This window comes from Trachinotus anak, unplaced genomic scaffold (genome assembly GCF_046630095.1).
Source record: "Trachinotus anak isolate AG129_WGS33_773 ecotype Australia unplaced genomic scaffold, CSIRO_AGI_Tana_v1 ptg000021l, whole genome shotgun sequence".
NCBI lineage: Eukaryota > Metazoa > Chordata > Actinopteri > Carangiformes > Carangidae > Trachinotus > Trachinotus anak.
In genome coordinates this window covers 5,331,563-5,347,309 of record NW_027273872.1, presented here as the reverse complement: position 1 = coordinate 5,347,309, position 15,747 = coordinate 5,331,563, and the positions used below count along the sequence as shown (strand labels likewise).

The 15,747-nt window shown below is 41.5% G+C and overlaps 1 protein-coding gene across 5 annotated transcripts; it reads right to left on the bottom strand.

Annotated features, from left to right (window-relative positions):
- Positions 1 to 189: 189 nt before the first annotated feature.
- gpc2 (glypican 2) lies at positions 190 to 14,824 on the bottom strand. 5 transcript variants are annotated; one of them, XM_071458416.1, is made up of 11 exons: positions 13,827 to 14,824; positions 11,823 to 11,981; positions 10,491 to 10,625; positions 8,504 to 8,679; positions 8,314 to 8,394; positions 7,651 to 7,816; positions 6,791 to 6,921; positions 5,769 to 5,915; positions 4,423 to 4,559; positions 2,804 to 2,976; positions 190 to 2,629 (listed from the first exon to the last, which is right to left on the bottom strand). In XM_071458416.1, exons 1-11 carry the CDS (start codon positions 14,002 to 14,004, stop codon positions 2,352 to 2,354), a joined length of 1,761 nt encoding a protein of 586 aa, XP_071314517.1. In that variant the 5' UTR covers positions 14,005 to 14,824; the 3' UTR covers positions 190 to 2,351. The 5 variants fall into 5 exon arrangements, with proteins under 5 accessions (XP_071314517.1, XP_071314519.1, XP_071314518.1 ...); XM_071458418.1 differs by lacking the exon at positions 13,827 to 14,824 and adding an exon at positions 13,159 to 13,724 and having other exon boundaries at positions 1,667 to 2,629; XM_071458417.1 differs by lacking the exon at positions 13,827 to 14,824 and adding an exon at positions 13,148 to 13,268 and having other exon boundaries at positions 1,667 to 2,629.
- Between the last annotated feature and the right edge of the window lie 923 nt (positions 14,825 to 15,747).

The window sequence follows — 15,747 nt, the reverse complement described above, 5'->3', positions numbered from 1 at the left end:
GCAATAGCCCATTTGACTACAAGTGAACTTCTGTTACAATTTCCTCATTCAACAGAAAAGTGTCCTTTTACAGCATCAATACATTCTTTGTATAGTCTCCATCTCAGTCCTCTATTGGGATCCTATCAATCGAATTTCATCTTGAAATGTTTAACATTTTAGGAAATAAGCTTATTTGCTTTTTCTTAAAAAAAAAAACAAAAAACAAAACTGTAGCCAGCTAGCTTAGCTTAGTATAAAGACTGGAAACAAGTTGAAACAGCTAGCCTGGCTCTATCCAAAGGTAACAAAATCTGCATACTAGCACCTCTAAAGCTCAATAATCAACATATCGCACCTCATTTGTATCATATGCACAAAAAATAAATAAATAAAAGACAAAGTGTGAAAACATAAAACATTTTACGTGGGCTATGTGCTGGGCTAGTTGCTTGCTACCAGCCAGGGAAGCGTCTGGCGCACAACCAGCTATAAAACCTCAATTTGTGGTTTTTATACTTCGGTTTTTGTATGGATTTCATGCAATGCAAATGAGATATTTTAGTTTGTCACCTTTAAAAAAGGTGCTAGTAGGCGGATTTCCCCATTTGCAGCCTCTATGCTAAGCTAAGCTAACCAGCTGCTCGGAGTAGCAATAAGTAGTAATAAGAGTATTTCCCAAAATGTCAAATTATTTCTTGAAGCACACCCTCGTCTTCCTTGCTGTGCATGGATGACTAACTTCTCACAACCTAATTTTTTTATCTTCATGAAAAATCTTTGATTTTATCTTTGTCAAAACACATTCAGCATATGAAAATTAGGAGCCTCTGACTCTCAGCTCTTTACAGCATTTGTCTTTCCGTCAACATTCAGTCTAATTTTACTTCACATCAAGAGCTCACTCACTGTTTTCATCATCTGTTGTTGCTTTTAGGAAAAATAAGTAGAAAAGCACACTATGAAACACCCCAACATCTTCTCAGCATAACCTCAGAACTACAAACTGAAACCAGGACATACAACAACAAACAATATAAAACCACCATACAAAAACAGACACACATTCACACATGTTGCTCCTCAACAATCTCTGTTCAAGACAAAGAAAAAAAAACTATAGCTGGATTTCATATGATAATTTAGTGTTTTGTTGTGATTGATCAAATAGAACTTGAGTTTCCTTTTTTCTTTTTTACCAGTGAAAGTTAAACACAAACATTTCTTTTAGAAGATAAAAACAACCAGCCTTTGCCTTCAAAATCATAACAATAAGAACAATGAAATATAATATAACAAATAAATTAAAAACATCAATATATTACATTAATTAGGTGCAGTGGTTAGGACTGTCGCCTCACAGCAAGAAGGTTCTGGGTTTAAACCCAGAGCCTGGGGCCTTTCTGTGTGGATCTGCATGTTCCCCCCGTGTCTGCGTGGGTTCCCTCCGGGTACTCCAGCTTCCTCCCACAGTCCAAAGACATGCACACTAGGTTGATTGGTGACTCTAAACTGCCTGTAGGTGTGAATGTGAGTGTGAATGGTTGTTTGTGTCTATGTGTCAGCCCTGTGATAGACTGGTGACCTGTCCAGGGTGTACCCCGCCATCGCCCAATGTCAGCTTGGATTGGCTCCAGCCCCCCCCCCCAACCCAGTTTGGATAAGCGGTAAAGATAATGGATGGATGGATGAGTCATCCTGACATTTTTTTAAATACCCAAGCCAAAATACGGAGGTTTTAATTAAGCAATTAAATTAAATCTCACTACTTCCACTAGATGAAAAAAATAAACAAAATTAATCACAACCAGACTGGAATCAAATCAATTACATTAATCAACTTAATTTCATGAGAAAGGCAGCAAACAAATGCACTCAGATCGTATCAGCTGCTCACAGAAACAACAAAGTAATTAACTGGCACAACTAATCTCTGTCTCACAGAGCAGCAAACCATGAGACCATCAGCTCCATCGCCTGAACATGTTGCTAATTCATTTTCTGCTGCAGTACTTTTGGTCCCCTTTTCTCAAAGATGCTCCAGCACTGCACACTGTTCAGCATCAAGACTCCAATAGGTCAAACATCTCAATGGCATGAATGGCACTGAAAAAGGGCAGTACTTATTAATTAAGTATTGTTGGTCATCATCATTGTTTGGTAATGCCTCTTTTCAGGCTTGTGCAGTAGGAAAAATATTCATTTTAACCTTTTTATTTTGTGCTGTAAACAGGTTTCTGATTATTGCTAAATTAGCCTGTTTTGTCTTTTTTCTGCTGGTGTAACCAAATGGAATGACTTTTTTTTACTTCATTATGTGCTTAAGACTTGAGCAAGACAGAAACCCTCCACCTCCAGACTGTAATAACCAGCTATCTCCACATGGGGGCAACAGTGACCATGAAAGGCAAAGACAACAAAGAAACCAGGGAGGAGGTGAGTCCGCTGGATGCCGATCTAACCCGCCCATGGCCGCTGTTTCTGTTCCACTTGGACCCGTTTCTCTCTCGGACTCGAGGAGGCTTTGCTGGGCTGGAGGCAGGGTTACGAGGGGGTTTGTTGTAGGGGGGAGAGTGAGGCCCATAGCCTGGCCAATCATCATTGTACCTTTCACCATGATCTCCACCCCCTGAGCCACTGCCCTCCTCACCTGGAACAAGGGAAAAGAAATTTCTGAAAATAGAACGCAAATGCTAAAATAAAATCCAAATACAGGGTTTAAATTCTACTGATGTTGTTCCAGGTCCTCATAATCACCAATACATATTGATATAAATACTCCTCACACACAGATAGAGAAATATTGACTGACGGGAAGACTCACTGTCCATGAAGTCCATGTCTTGTCCGCTCTGAGCGTGTCTCAGTTTGTTGGTCACCACCCTCAGCTCCATGATCAGCTGTCTGGTCCTAACATCTGGTCTGGCAATATCCACCTCAACCTCAGGGTTGTTGATCTGGCTGACCAGCCCGTCCCCCGTCACGTCTGGGAGGTACCTGAGCGAGAACACAAACAGGCATTCATGTTCAAAAACACGAAACTGGATGCACATGAACACAGATCTTTTCATAGCAGTGCTTTGCATCTTTGCACAGCGTGTAACTCAAAACCAAATTAATGAGGATCACACCACCACGGGTGTACATAGTATATTTGTGCAATAACTATCTTCACTGCAGTAATTGTTCTGTGTTCATGAGGGGGAACAACTCACGATCTGCCATTTAACTGCAGGAATGTACACATCCTCGACTTATTTAAATGTAAAGGACACAAAGCACATAATAACCATTTGTTGAGAATAAACATGGTTTTCTTGAGCTGCATGTTATGTTTTGTGATAAACCAACTGCTTGGCTCCAGGGATGGCAGTGCTGGTTGGTCACCGTTTTGTTCAGGATAAAATATCTCAACAAACACTGGATGGATTGCCATTAAGTTTTATACATACATTCATGGTCCCCAGGTAATGGGTCTTAATTGTTGTTTTATTTAAATTTTGTGTGTGCTTGTCTGACTGATGTGAAAAATGTAGTATGAATAGATTCAGGTGTTCAGATTCAGCCTCTTTTTTTTTTTTTTAGATTTGCATGGTGTATAACCTCACAGTAACCAAGGGTCAACCTGATGCAGGATGGTCAGTAAATCTCTCCAAACTGTAGGATTACCCATTTTGTTTTTTATTTCTGCATGTGTTAAATACAAACTACAGTTATCAAGTACCCAGGCCAACACTAGCTAATATTAAACTCAGCATCAGCACAGCTTAACAAAGCTGCTAGCATGGCACTTAGTCTTATTTTTGAATTAGTAGCTTCTTGTTTGTTGTTTTGGTTCTTTATTGGATGTAGAGCCATCTGGTGATTTTAAAATGGGAACATTTTGGCTCATAAACTGCACCAGATTCTCTATATACTGATGGCAAACGGATATTTTTCTTTACCAATGTTTTATAATAATATGTAACATATATAACATATATAATAATGAGGTACTCTATTCCACAAGTTAATTATCCTTAGTGAAAAATTATATACCAGCTGCTCCAGCTCTACCAGTCTGGCTACAGTCCCACTTTGTGATTGAAGCTGACAAGGTGGGTGTACTTTTACATAAAACTGTTGCCTAATGTAGCTGGAACATCACAAATCATCCATTATGCAGACTTATTTTTTCCTACCTGTGAACCTCTCTCACAACACACACACACACAAGACTACGCAGTGTCTTTAAATCAGCCTTGATACACGGTGTTGGGCTGTATCTGTCTACATAAAAGCAAGCAGACCCACACAGAGAGCGAGTGGGTGACTGGTGGTGGCAAAATTAAACAAACTCAGTCCCATCTGTTGCATCCTGCCACCTCTGTACCATCGCTCGCTCACTCCTCCTCCGCCTCTACCGAACCCTTCCCTCCATCCCTCCGCTCTGATCTTGCTCACCTCCCCCGGGTCTGCCCGTTCCAGCAGCGGTCCTCATTAGTGACGTCGGCAGCCATCTTCTCATCGTTGCAGATGGTGTGTGGGAGGGACACCCAGAAGCCCCGCATAGGCCGCAGTCGCTCCTTCAGCTCGGTAACCTGTGCGGAGGCGGAAAGGAACTGGTTATGACTCAGACCTGGTTTGAAAGTATCCTTGTTTGGTATGGCTGGCTGGAAGAAGCATATGGAAGCTGCAGTGCTGACGTTGGACAAAGTCAGAAACTGAAATGACACTGCTTCTGGGTCAGTTCTTAAACCACATGTCTTTGATGTCTTATAAATTGATCTACAGTAAATAACTGCTATCCTTTTCCTCTCTCTCCTCTGCTCTTGGTTTTATTTATACTCCAGCGCTTCTGTGTTGCCAGATCACTCTGTGGTCACGGGAATACTGTCTGGGCTCTGACCGCTCTGTATTATTAGTTGCATGTACCAAGCTTATTTTACCCTCTCATTTACGTCCTCTCTCTGCTTTCTGCTCAGTTTCTATGTATAAATCCTGATGCTGGCACAATACAAACATCACTCATAGTGACAAACCCACGGATAATTATCACCCGACTGCAGTTTTACAGAAGCTTGCAGCGTCTTTCAACCTGTTGTTTTGGTTTTCTTGCTCACACTTTAATGTTTTAGTTCACTCTCGCTGCTCTCATCAGCATTTTTTTCCAGACTCAGAAGAGAAAAAAGCTCTGATAAACTCACTGTAGCTCATTCACAGTGGCTTCAGTAAGTATTCAGAAATATTACACAACTAATTGTGTTGTAGATTTAACTTTAAATGGATAAAATTGACAATTTTGTGCATCAGTGTACACTCAATAGCCCATAATGACACGTTTTTAGAAATTCTTTCAAATTTATTGAACTGATTTCCCTCATTTACAAAAATATTCAGACCCTTAACTTAGAACTTTGTAGTTTGTTGTCCTTTAACAGCAATTACACAGCATCAAAGTGTTAAAAAGTGAAGGGGTCTGAATACTTTCTGAACCTATTGTAGCCTCTAGAGTTAGTGGAGAGTTAAATTTGCCAAAGGGCAAGAGACATGACTTTAAAAGAATGATAACGTTGCTCTGTATCGATTGGCTGAGCAAATAGCTAACTTTAAGCTAACAAGTTCATCACAACAACTTTTTAAGTGATAATATTTCAAGGTTGTGTGTACGTCTTTCCTGCTGGCCCCATATGGACAACATTTTTTTATTGCAGGTTTAACTGTTTTAAAATGACTATAATTTAAAAAAAAAAAAATCTATTTATAAGTAGCTACTAAACCTTGCTAAAACAGGGCATGTTTCTCCTCACCAGTCGGTCCAGGTTGGTGCCTGCAGCAGTGGTGGGTTTCTCTTCAGGGGTGTAGGTGCGGAAAGGCCTCCTGTTTCCCCCCGACTCTTTCGGTGAGCGTTTAGACCGTCCCGGAGCAGGTCTGGGGCTCCCACAGCCCTGGAAGACCTGAGGTAGACAACAACAAATCCACACCAGCGTAAACAGCTGAGCCACAAGAGCATCTTTACAATCTGCCATCATTTTAATAAAAGATTTCCCGCTCTTATCTGACAATATAATGAAATATCCACCTTCGGAAGCTCCTGCAGTGATACTGTGAAAACTACTGACATCTTCACATTTCTCACAACACTCAGAGCAAGTCTACAAAGAAGTTGTTGGTCTTTATGAGCCTGTTGGAATGGTTTAATCTTGTTATATTATGTGCTCTAAGACACAACTGTACCTACCTAAAAATGTAAGGCTTGTCATCAGTAGCTGTTTTTTAAGTTAAGTTAGTGTTGAGCTGAGAGAGGAGCTCCATGAGTCACTGTCTACACCAAGAAACAAATTAATGTGAACTGAGGCTTGCAATATATCACTGTTGGAGAGGTAGCCTCCACAATCACGCTCTGTTCATAAAAAACAGCAAACACAGAATGCTGAGCTGTAAAAGAGAGAGATGTCTGATCCTTAAAGCACTGTTGCCTCAAACCAGGAGCTTTTCTGTTTCTATCGAGTTGTGGGTGTCTCTCTGGTGGATTAGCTCCTGGGATGCCTGCCATGTTTTAATCATACTGCCAGACGTTCATGCTCTTCGTGTATTATTCCTGTCATTTTTGCTGCATGTTCTCTCATTAATAAGATTAAAATCAAAATTAAACAAAAAAATCAATATATCTTTTACTTGTAAGACTGATATTTTGAAAATGCTGGATGATGACTTCTTTGCAGTCACAAAGGTTCAGTGAATACAAGCCGATCCACCATTTCTGTGGAAGGAAAGCCAAACTGAAAATTCGGGGAAAGCTATTTTCATCTGCTTGTGCCCTGGTTCTTACCTTAGTGGAGATGGTGACACTGTTTTCCTGCATGTTCATGATGGCCTCTGACACTTTCACGGAGATGGAGTCAGCTGCAAGCTCCATGTTGAACGGCCCCTCCAACTTCTCTGAGACCTGGTAGAGAGCGTCTGACAGAGGACAGAGGAAGAGACAGAAATAGAGATGGTAGGGTGATGAACCTTGCTATGACTGCATTCATCCAAGTTCTCGCTGTCAGGGTTATACAAGCAAAAAAGGAAACTCTGTTGGTGGTATATTGTAGACCCTGATAAACATCAAGACAGTGGTTCCCTGTGTCTGGAATCTCTCAGTGGCTAAGCAGCTGAAAAGATTTGATTAACATCTGCTTATGGGGTGTTCAGGGAGAGCAGGAAACGAGCCAACATCATATGCGGAGAAAAGAATGGTGGTTGGAGAAAAGGGTACATGAGGGTAAAATGGGTTTCAGTGCACATAGACATGGATGGAGTGATGAAAGGTAAGAGGAAGCCCTGCACATGAAAAGAAAGAAAATGCAGGGAATGTGTGGGTTTGATGAAAGGGGAAAGGAAACACAGGAAGACAGATCAATTGAGAAGGAGCAGAGAAGCATGAATGATTAATGGAGGAATTCATTAGGGGAAAAGGAAGTGGAAAGTAAATGAATGACAGAGGGGCAGTAAAAGGATTCTACTTTTAGGTATGCTCAATTTAATAATGACAATAATTAAATTTATTTATTTAGATCATAAAATCTTTTTTTCCATAAAAAAATATACCTAAATCAAAAATATATAAAATATGTCTTTTGCCTGACCCTAAACCCACTTTAAAAAAAATACATATTTGGACGTATTGTTCATTCTACCCTCACCCACCAATGAAATTGTTCCATTCGGTGTCCAGGTCGGCCTGATTGGCTAAGCAGCCCTTCATCACATTAAGGCACAGGGAGTGGCAGGGCCGCAGGAAGGGCATGCCTCGACACAGCGGGCAGTACCACTGACGCATCAGGCCACGCACACACTCTGAATCTGCAGTCAACTGAAAAACAGCAGCGGGAGTTATGGCAGAAGGAATAAGTAAGAGCACAGTATTACAATTAACATGACTGTATATGGGGAAATTCATAAGTCGGCAGCTCCACAAGTCAACCGCTGCTCGAGGACTTTGACTTCTTGGAAAACAAGCCCTTTCATTTCAGAAAGCTTTCTCTGGACAGAGTGTGCATTCATTGCCAAGATTTTTGTTTTTTGCTCTCAAGGTTCAAATTGAGATCTTAGATACTGATAATTACCCAGATATTTTCATTTGAGCCCACAAGTTAGCGACAGTGCCTTATAAATAAGAATTTATACTATTACAAAGAGAAACTCTGCTCTACTGCTGCTTACTTTTTTGATTAAGAACAACAGGAATGTATATTTAATTTAGACAAATATGAGAAAAATTGATTAAATACATTGCTTAATATGAGTATGATGTAGCTCTAATGACAACAGATACTGAATAGGAAACAACGAGTAATAAGAACCAGTCACCTTTGTTGCTTTGTTAACAATATCCCGACCAGTAGCCAGGCCCTGAGATAGTGCTCTGGCTGCAATGAAAGCCCTGGACACCTGAATGTGAACCCAAAGAGAACAGAGTAAGATCAGTCACAGCTCAATGTGCTCTGTCATTCTTCATATCTGGAAGTACAGCAACACTGGATCAAAGCCATGTACGCACTTGTACTCGCAGTTTACGGGGCACATCTCCAAACGGCTGCAGCTGTTCGGCGTGTTTGCTGACACACTCCAGGTAGTCCTCACTGAACTGATACTGGGGGTTGACCAGAGAGAAGACCCGCTCCACCAGTCTGGACCAGAAGTCGGACAGAACCTCCGCCAGACTTACGCTGCCGCCTGTGGACAAAAGAGCAACTATGAGCCTAACTGTCAGCATCAGCAAACAATATCTGTAATCTGAAAAATAGAAACTATTTCTGAAAGAAAGCATCTTATTAGGGGGCATTTCAGCCAAGTGGATGTGTAGGGATTTCATCTAAACCATCAAATGCTTTTGTGGTGTGCTACTATGAGGCCCAAAAGGGGCGGGTTAAAGTAAAGGAGTGCTTCAACCCAGACTAAAAAGTCAGTCATTATCTCATTACTGTCCGTCAGCTGATGCTTGTAAACAAACCAAACACACTGAGCTATCCCCAAACTACAGAGGTACACTGGGCTAACTTGAAGAGAAGTAATGAGTGAGGAATATATAGCATCCATTAAATTTCTGCTGGAGTATTGCAGTGCTCAGGTTATGTACAGTATGTATCCAATGTAGTGTTTCCTGTCTGACAGATGTAGCATGTGTATGCAATTTCAACCTTTTTAAAGAAAGACAATACAGATAAGAATGAGACTAATTTACATGACTTTTGTTAAACTGTGCTGCTCACAGACACACGGCACATGTTGAGAAATTGCACGCAGCTAGCAAGACAGACCTGTTAACATCAGCTGTGTGGGAATTTTCATTTTTGGCTGAATTATTTCTTTATCTGTAAAAAGTTTAAATACCCTGTAATAGTAGCACCACCTGTTTGGTGAAAGCTGGTGCATAATACTGTTCTCAAATAAAATGACAAATTTTATTATTTCGCGAAAAATGAATAGCCCCACTCAGCACTCACCAAATAATAAAGTAACACAGTTTTTTAAACTGATTACAAAAAGCCATTAGTCAAAAACATGACACTGTTTCTTTTATTTCTATATTGTCTATTAAATGCAACATAATAATATGTAAAGAATAAGACATTATAGGTTTTGAGTGCTGCAAGATTTTACCTCATTTCGTCCTTTAAATGTGCCTGGGTGCTTGTTAGTCTCTGTACATTTGACAAATGGCAGAATATGCAACCCTCCAATCTGTAGTCTACTACACAGCCTGAAATTAGCTGTCCATGCACTTTGGCAGACAAAGACAGGTTGACTAAGCAGCAACAGCCTGCGCATAGACTCGCCAGCGAGCGGCCGTCATGCCAAAACAGAGCGATCCGGAACAGAAATAGAAACAGTCTGGCGTCCGTGGGGTTTCCAGTTCTCTCCCTCTTTTCTCTTTTTTTTCCTCCAGTTTGGTATTTCAGTACTCCTCGAAAGACAATACTGTGTCTTTACTGCTGTCCCGAGCTGCTGTGGATTTACCACAACATGGGCATGGCATAATAAAACCGCACTAAACTAACAGTGCAGTAAGGAATCATTTTAGCTCCATCTTTAACCACTAGGTTGTTGAAAATATTTCTCTGCGTTTATTCATTCATGGCCGTACTGACAGAGGCCCATGGAGTGCAAAAACAAAAAAGTTCAGTCCTCTAACAGACTAAAATGTCCAGAACTCATTTCATTTTAAAGACTGTGTTTGCATTTTGCTTTTACTTTACATTTCAGAGTGGAGATAACAGAAAATCTGGCAAGAGAGCAAATAGAAGACATTTTAAAAAAGATGGAAATGTGGACATTGCCACAACACAGTTTGCATCTTACACCACAAAACCACCAGAATGTCCCTAATTTTACTGATTTATTTAGCAAATCCAGCCCAACTGGTAACATTTTTGCAAAGACCATCAGACCACCTAAATAAATAAAATCATAATTTGAGTCTTTTTTTTTTTTAAATCTCATCTTCTATGAGCAGCATCTGGGGTGGATAAGGTCACTGAACTAACCAGAATAATATCTGCGCAGCTCCACAAACAGCTCCTGGAAGACATGTGCATTCTGGGTGAAGAGACGGCCGTAGGTCTTGGTAAACATCTGGTTCATAGACTTCTCTGATAGGTCTATAAGCTCTCTGAAGAACTCTGCAGAGAGACAGAAAATGCAGATTAGATATCAATCTGTCACCAACCTTCTCTTCTTCTCATATCTCAGCCAGGTTTCTATGTAGGCGCTCAGTCACCCCCGTCCCCTCCCTCTCAGATTAACAGCTCGGATCAGCAGGTACAGTTACATCAGATCATGCACTCTGGTAAATGAGTGTAACAACATATACTTCATTTTGAATCCATCTTATAGACTCATATGCAATCTCCCACTCCTTCAGCATTTCTAAATGATTCATCACATGCATTATATAAAAGGATGAGGAGGGAAAAAAGGTCTTAGCAGTCCAGAGCAGGTGGGAGGAGGAAATGTGCATTCAGCTCAGTGCTGTGGCTGCAACAAACCTGCAGCCGTACACACACAATCCGAGACAGCGTGGACTAAATTAGTCATTAAAGCTCTTCTACACTGACACTTGTTTAGAGGGGCACTCCACCAATTTTACACACGGAGGTGATTTTACTGGCCATGGATAGTCCTACTGTGAAAGCCTGTGAAAACTGTCTTCTGCATCTCCAGAGGGAGCTTTGTAAAGCCAAAAAAAACCTACCCCGATGATGTCATGGTGATGTCATTAGGGTTATCTCAGCTTTGAGACTGCAAGTTTTTAACAAAGCCTGGGGGTGTGGGGTTAAGGGTGCAGATAAAGACAACATTGAGTTGCATCATGGGAAATGTAGGATCCAATGCTTCTGGGGATTAAGGGACTAATGTCAGGATACCTCAGCCTCTGCTGCTTCAATTGTAACCCTAATTTTTTATTCTCTGTCTCTTGTGAGTCTCCCAACTTTATGTAACTGCAGTAGCTGTCACAGTCTGGAATATTCCTTTAATGTCAGCAGTTCTCAAGCATTGATTAAACATAGATATGAATCACACTAGCATCTTTGCAATATGTATGCAGTGCAGCGCTTTAAGCTGCCGAAGTCAATTTCTGAGCACAGATATCTGACCATCTGAGAGGAACTGTGCAGTATGAGTTCTTAAACAAGTTTTTAATCAGCTGCCACTCATTGCTGCAAACTTGGTAGATGGGGGAGGGTGAGATGAGTGCCGTTTTCTTCCATCACATATACCCACTGCAAGAAGAGGAAGAATTTTTTTTAACCAATTTTAAACCAGGTAATGATCCCATTAAATGTGGAACTGTACAAGCTTCTGAGTCAGCCCCTCACCATCAAATCTGCGGTGTCTCTGGGTGAAGGTGGTCAAAAGGAACTGGCTGTTGTCTTCGATGGCTCTGAGGAAGTCCCTCTCGCTCTGGAGGGCCAGCGTCTCCTCCATCTGACTAGAGCAGCAGGTGTAGTCCTGAGGACAGAGCCGCAGGTGCTCACCTGGAAAGTAAAACCAGGTCAGCAGAGAAAGAAAGGTTAGGACCGGTCACACACTTAGAAACCTATGTGGATAAATTTGATTATTTTGATTTAATCATAGGATAATGTATGATGAGTTGTTTTTACTTTGAATCTGCACTTTGGGCTGTATTTCTGCATTAAAAGCTGCTATAGGGCTACAAAAAAAGTCATTAATACCTCAACAAAAACCACGACCTACTCTCAATAACATCAGTGGGTCTATTGCCAAATCCAAACAGATGTTTTTAGTCAAAGAGTCAATTCCTCCACTCATCAGTTTGTTTTGTTACTATAGGGAAATCTTATCAAAGATAAGCTTTTGATAGAAAATCGTAATTTCCCTGCATGAATTATTCAGCTTCAATCTGTCTTTCTTTGTCCGCTCAGGTTGGGTCTTTGATATGTCAGAGGTAATGATATGCAAATGACAACCAGGAGGGGGGAAATAACACACAGCATTCAAAACGTGGTAAAGGTTTGGATTCTTTGTCTCTATAATTTTACATCCAACATGAATATTACTGCTGTTAATGCAGTCGAAAGTCTCAGTCCCAACTCCACCCTCGCTGATGTTCCTCACTGTCTCTTTTGTTCTCTCTGTGTGTCTCACTATTAGCCCTCTCTCATCCCTCTATTTCCATTTCTAAACTGCCTCGCTTCATCCTTTGCTCTCCCAACCATCTGCTCCCCTGGCCCACGGGACAGTGAGCCAAGACTCAGGCAGTGATAGCCCAACACACACACACACACACACACACACACACACACACACACACACAAAATCAATCAATATTGCAGTTTTCTCAGTCACTCACACACAGAGAGCTGAATTACCTCAAAGTAAATCCTCTGAACTAACGTACATTTCACCCATAAATGTTAGTCTTTATACTGAAAGCTCCAGGTCTCTCTGTGGGTGACACACACACACACACACACACACACACACACACACACACACATACCACCATTCCCTTTCACATGCTAAACCTCCAAGAAGTAGGTTACATCTTCAGCCACTCAAGTGGCTCCATCATTTGCTCACATGGTCAGACATTCATATTTTAACAAATGTCCTTACAGTCTGCTCCGCTCTCCCCTCATCTCCTCTATCCCACCCCCTTACCAAAAACTTAAAAATATACCAAAACCCAACTGCTTGTAATCCACATGATATCTTTTCATTCAGCAGATAAGATTACCACCAGTGAACAGAGCCTATGGGTAGGCTATATGCAGGGATTTAACTGTGGGCCAGTAGGCAAAGACTAATTAGGGGCGAGGTTCTTTGTTGCACCGGTGTTGGCAATTTGCTCATCCCCTTAATCATCCTATTTAAACGGCACAGAGGGGAGGAGGGGGCGGGTGTAATTTGTTTTAAACCATCCTGCATCGTTTCTCTTGAGGAAAACTCACCATGATATTCTTACAGTGTGTTTCTGGTGCTTATTAGTGTGTTTTGAGCCCCCCCCCCCCCCCCCCCCCCCCTTGTACTTTCCTATATCACTTTGTTACAGTGATTTGTAGTGTGTCTGAGGTATTTAAATGATTTTTATATTTATAATATGTTCCCATAATGATTTGTGTGGTGCTGGCCAAAGAATTTATGTTGACCCTGATGTGTATAGTAATATTTTATTCCACACTGACGCGCCTACACGTCTGCTGCAACATGTAACTTCCGTTTTTTGGGTTTTTTTTTTTTTTTTTTTTTTTTTTTTTTTGTAAACTTGAATTAAGCAGATATTTCTTTGGAAGGGTGAGTCCCAGGAACTGTGTGATTGTGTAATTTGTGTCCGCCGCAGGATAGGTGCAGAGTCTTACCGGAGATTTGAGTCAGCGGAGCGGTGTCTGTGCCGTACCCCTTCTCTGCGTACACCTGCCGGGTGTCGGCGCAGCTCCTCCCCGCAGCAGCCAACGGGCTACGGGTCCCCGACAGGGCAGCCACCGTGCAGAGCAGCACCAGCAGCGGGCACCTGGGGAGAGACAGCCGGGTATCCATCCTCACCACAGGACTCAGAAACACACACCAGTGGAGGGGGTGGATTTAAATAGTCTACAAACAGGGTGCAGCAGCTTATAAAAGATTGAATGAATGAATGAATGAACGGTTTAAATGAGCGCAAAAGTAAAAAGAGTAGTGTCCCAAATCGTCAGTCTTTCAAAAACAGTCATAGTTTTTCCCGATAAGTGCGAAGAACAGACGCATCCGGACCAGGCTTTTTACATCACACACAACGTCCCTATCAACCGTGTCCAGCTCATTTGTCCTTCCTGGGAGATCCGCTGTTGTGCGTAAGAGGACGGGGAGTGTGAGCGGGGCGCTCCCGGTCCTCAGCATCTTCGAACAAACTCCGCCAGACGCACGGAAGTTAGCGGCGACGCACCGGAAACGCGGCTCGTTTCAAAATAAAAGCAGAGGCGAGTTTAGTTGTTTCAACAAGATGCTCCGAAACCTTTTCCAACAAGATGTAAATACACAAGGCGATATAAAAAATTGGCAGTTTATACAATATACAGTATGTTTCAAATCAGGTTTGTGTGGGTTACTGCATTTTAGAAGAGCATAATTATAGACAGGCTAGACATTTCCACCACTGTTCAGTAAGGTTCATGATAACCCCCAGTTCTTGTTTTTGTATTCAAGATGAACAACTATCAGATACGACCTCCCATTAAACTTGTATTTTGCATCAGTGTCAGACAGGAAATGTAAAAAAAGGAAAGAGACTTTATATAATTCAGGACTAATCCCATTGAGGGATTAATGTGTTATGCCCCAGTGCATGGATGGATTACTGAACCGCTTGCTGGGCACAGGCCCAGGGGGTCCAAGCGTATAGAGGGGTCCCTGGCCAAGAGCCTCTGCTTGAAGTAACTTAATATTTCTTGTTGGTAAGTCAATCAAATGACCACAGAGACTCAAATCAACTGCTAACAGATGCAAAGAGACATGAAAGAGCCACAGTGAGACTCAAATAAACAACAGACACAAAATGACTACAAAGGGATGAGACTCAAACCGACTTGAGAAACTATTATAAAGAGACTTACTCCACTATTTCTAGTCGTCTTATGTCTCTTCCACTCTGGGTGTCTTGCTCCTTAGGAGGGTTGGGGGGGCTTTTACTGTGCCCACGACTCATAATCTGTCCATGTCCATGCATCATTTTTGCTAAGAAACATTGTGAAGCATGGGCTATAAATATTTTATTTTGAAGTATCGGACCAGAAGTTGTGTGTTTCACCCCAGCTGGTTTGACCGTGGTCATAGCCCATCAAACACAGAACAATGGACCGTGCAGGGGACCAACAGAGGAGAGAGGGGTGAGGAGCAGCTGAGTCAACCACCTCAGGGTCCTAAAAACTGGACAGAGCAGCTGACTGAACGATTATTCACGGATACAATACTATACATGAAAATAAACAGACATTTATAAGATAAGATAAGATAAGGTCGCCTTTATTAGTGGGGAAATTCACAGTGTTACAGCAGCAAAGTGGCAGTGCAGAGAACAGGAAAGCTGCAGAAACTGCAATAACAAATATTTAGAATGATAAATAATAACAATATAATAATGTATTAAATATATAGATACAAAAATAGGAAATATCCAAAAATAAGTAGGAATAGAGGAAATATCCATCATATATTCAGCAGTAGTTTAATTCGAATTGAATGAGTGACAGTGTATTAAGAACGACCAATCATAATCAAGTGACCCCTGGAGGGACCAATCACCTT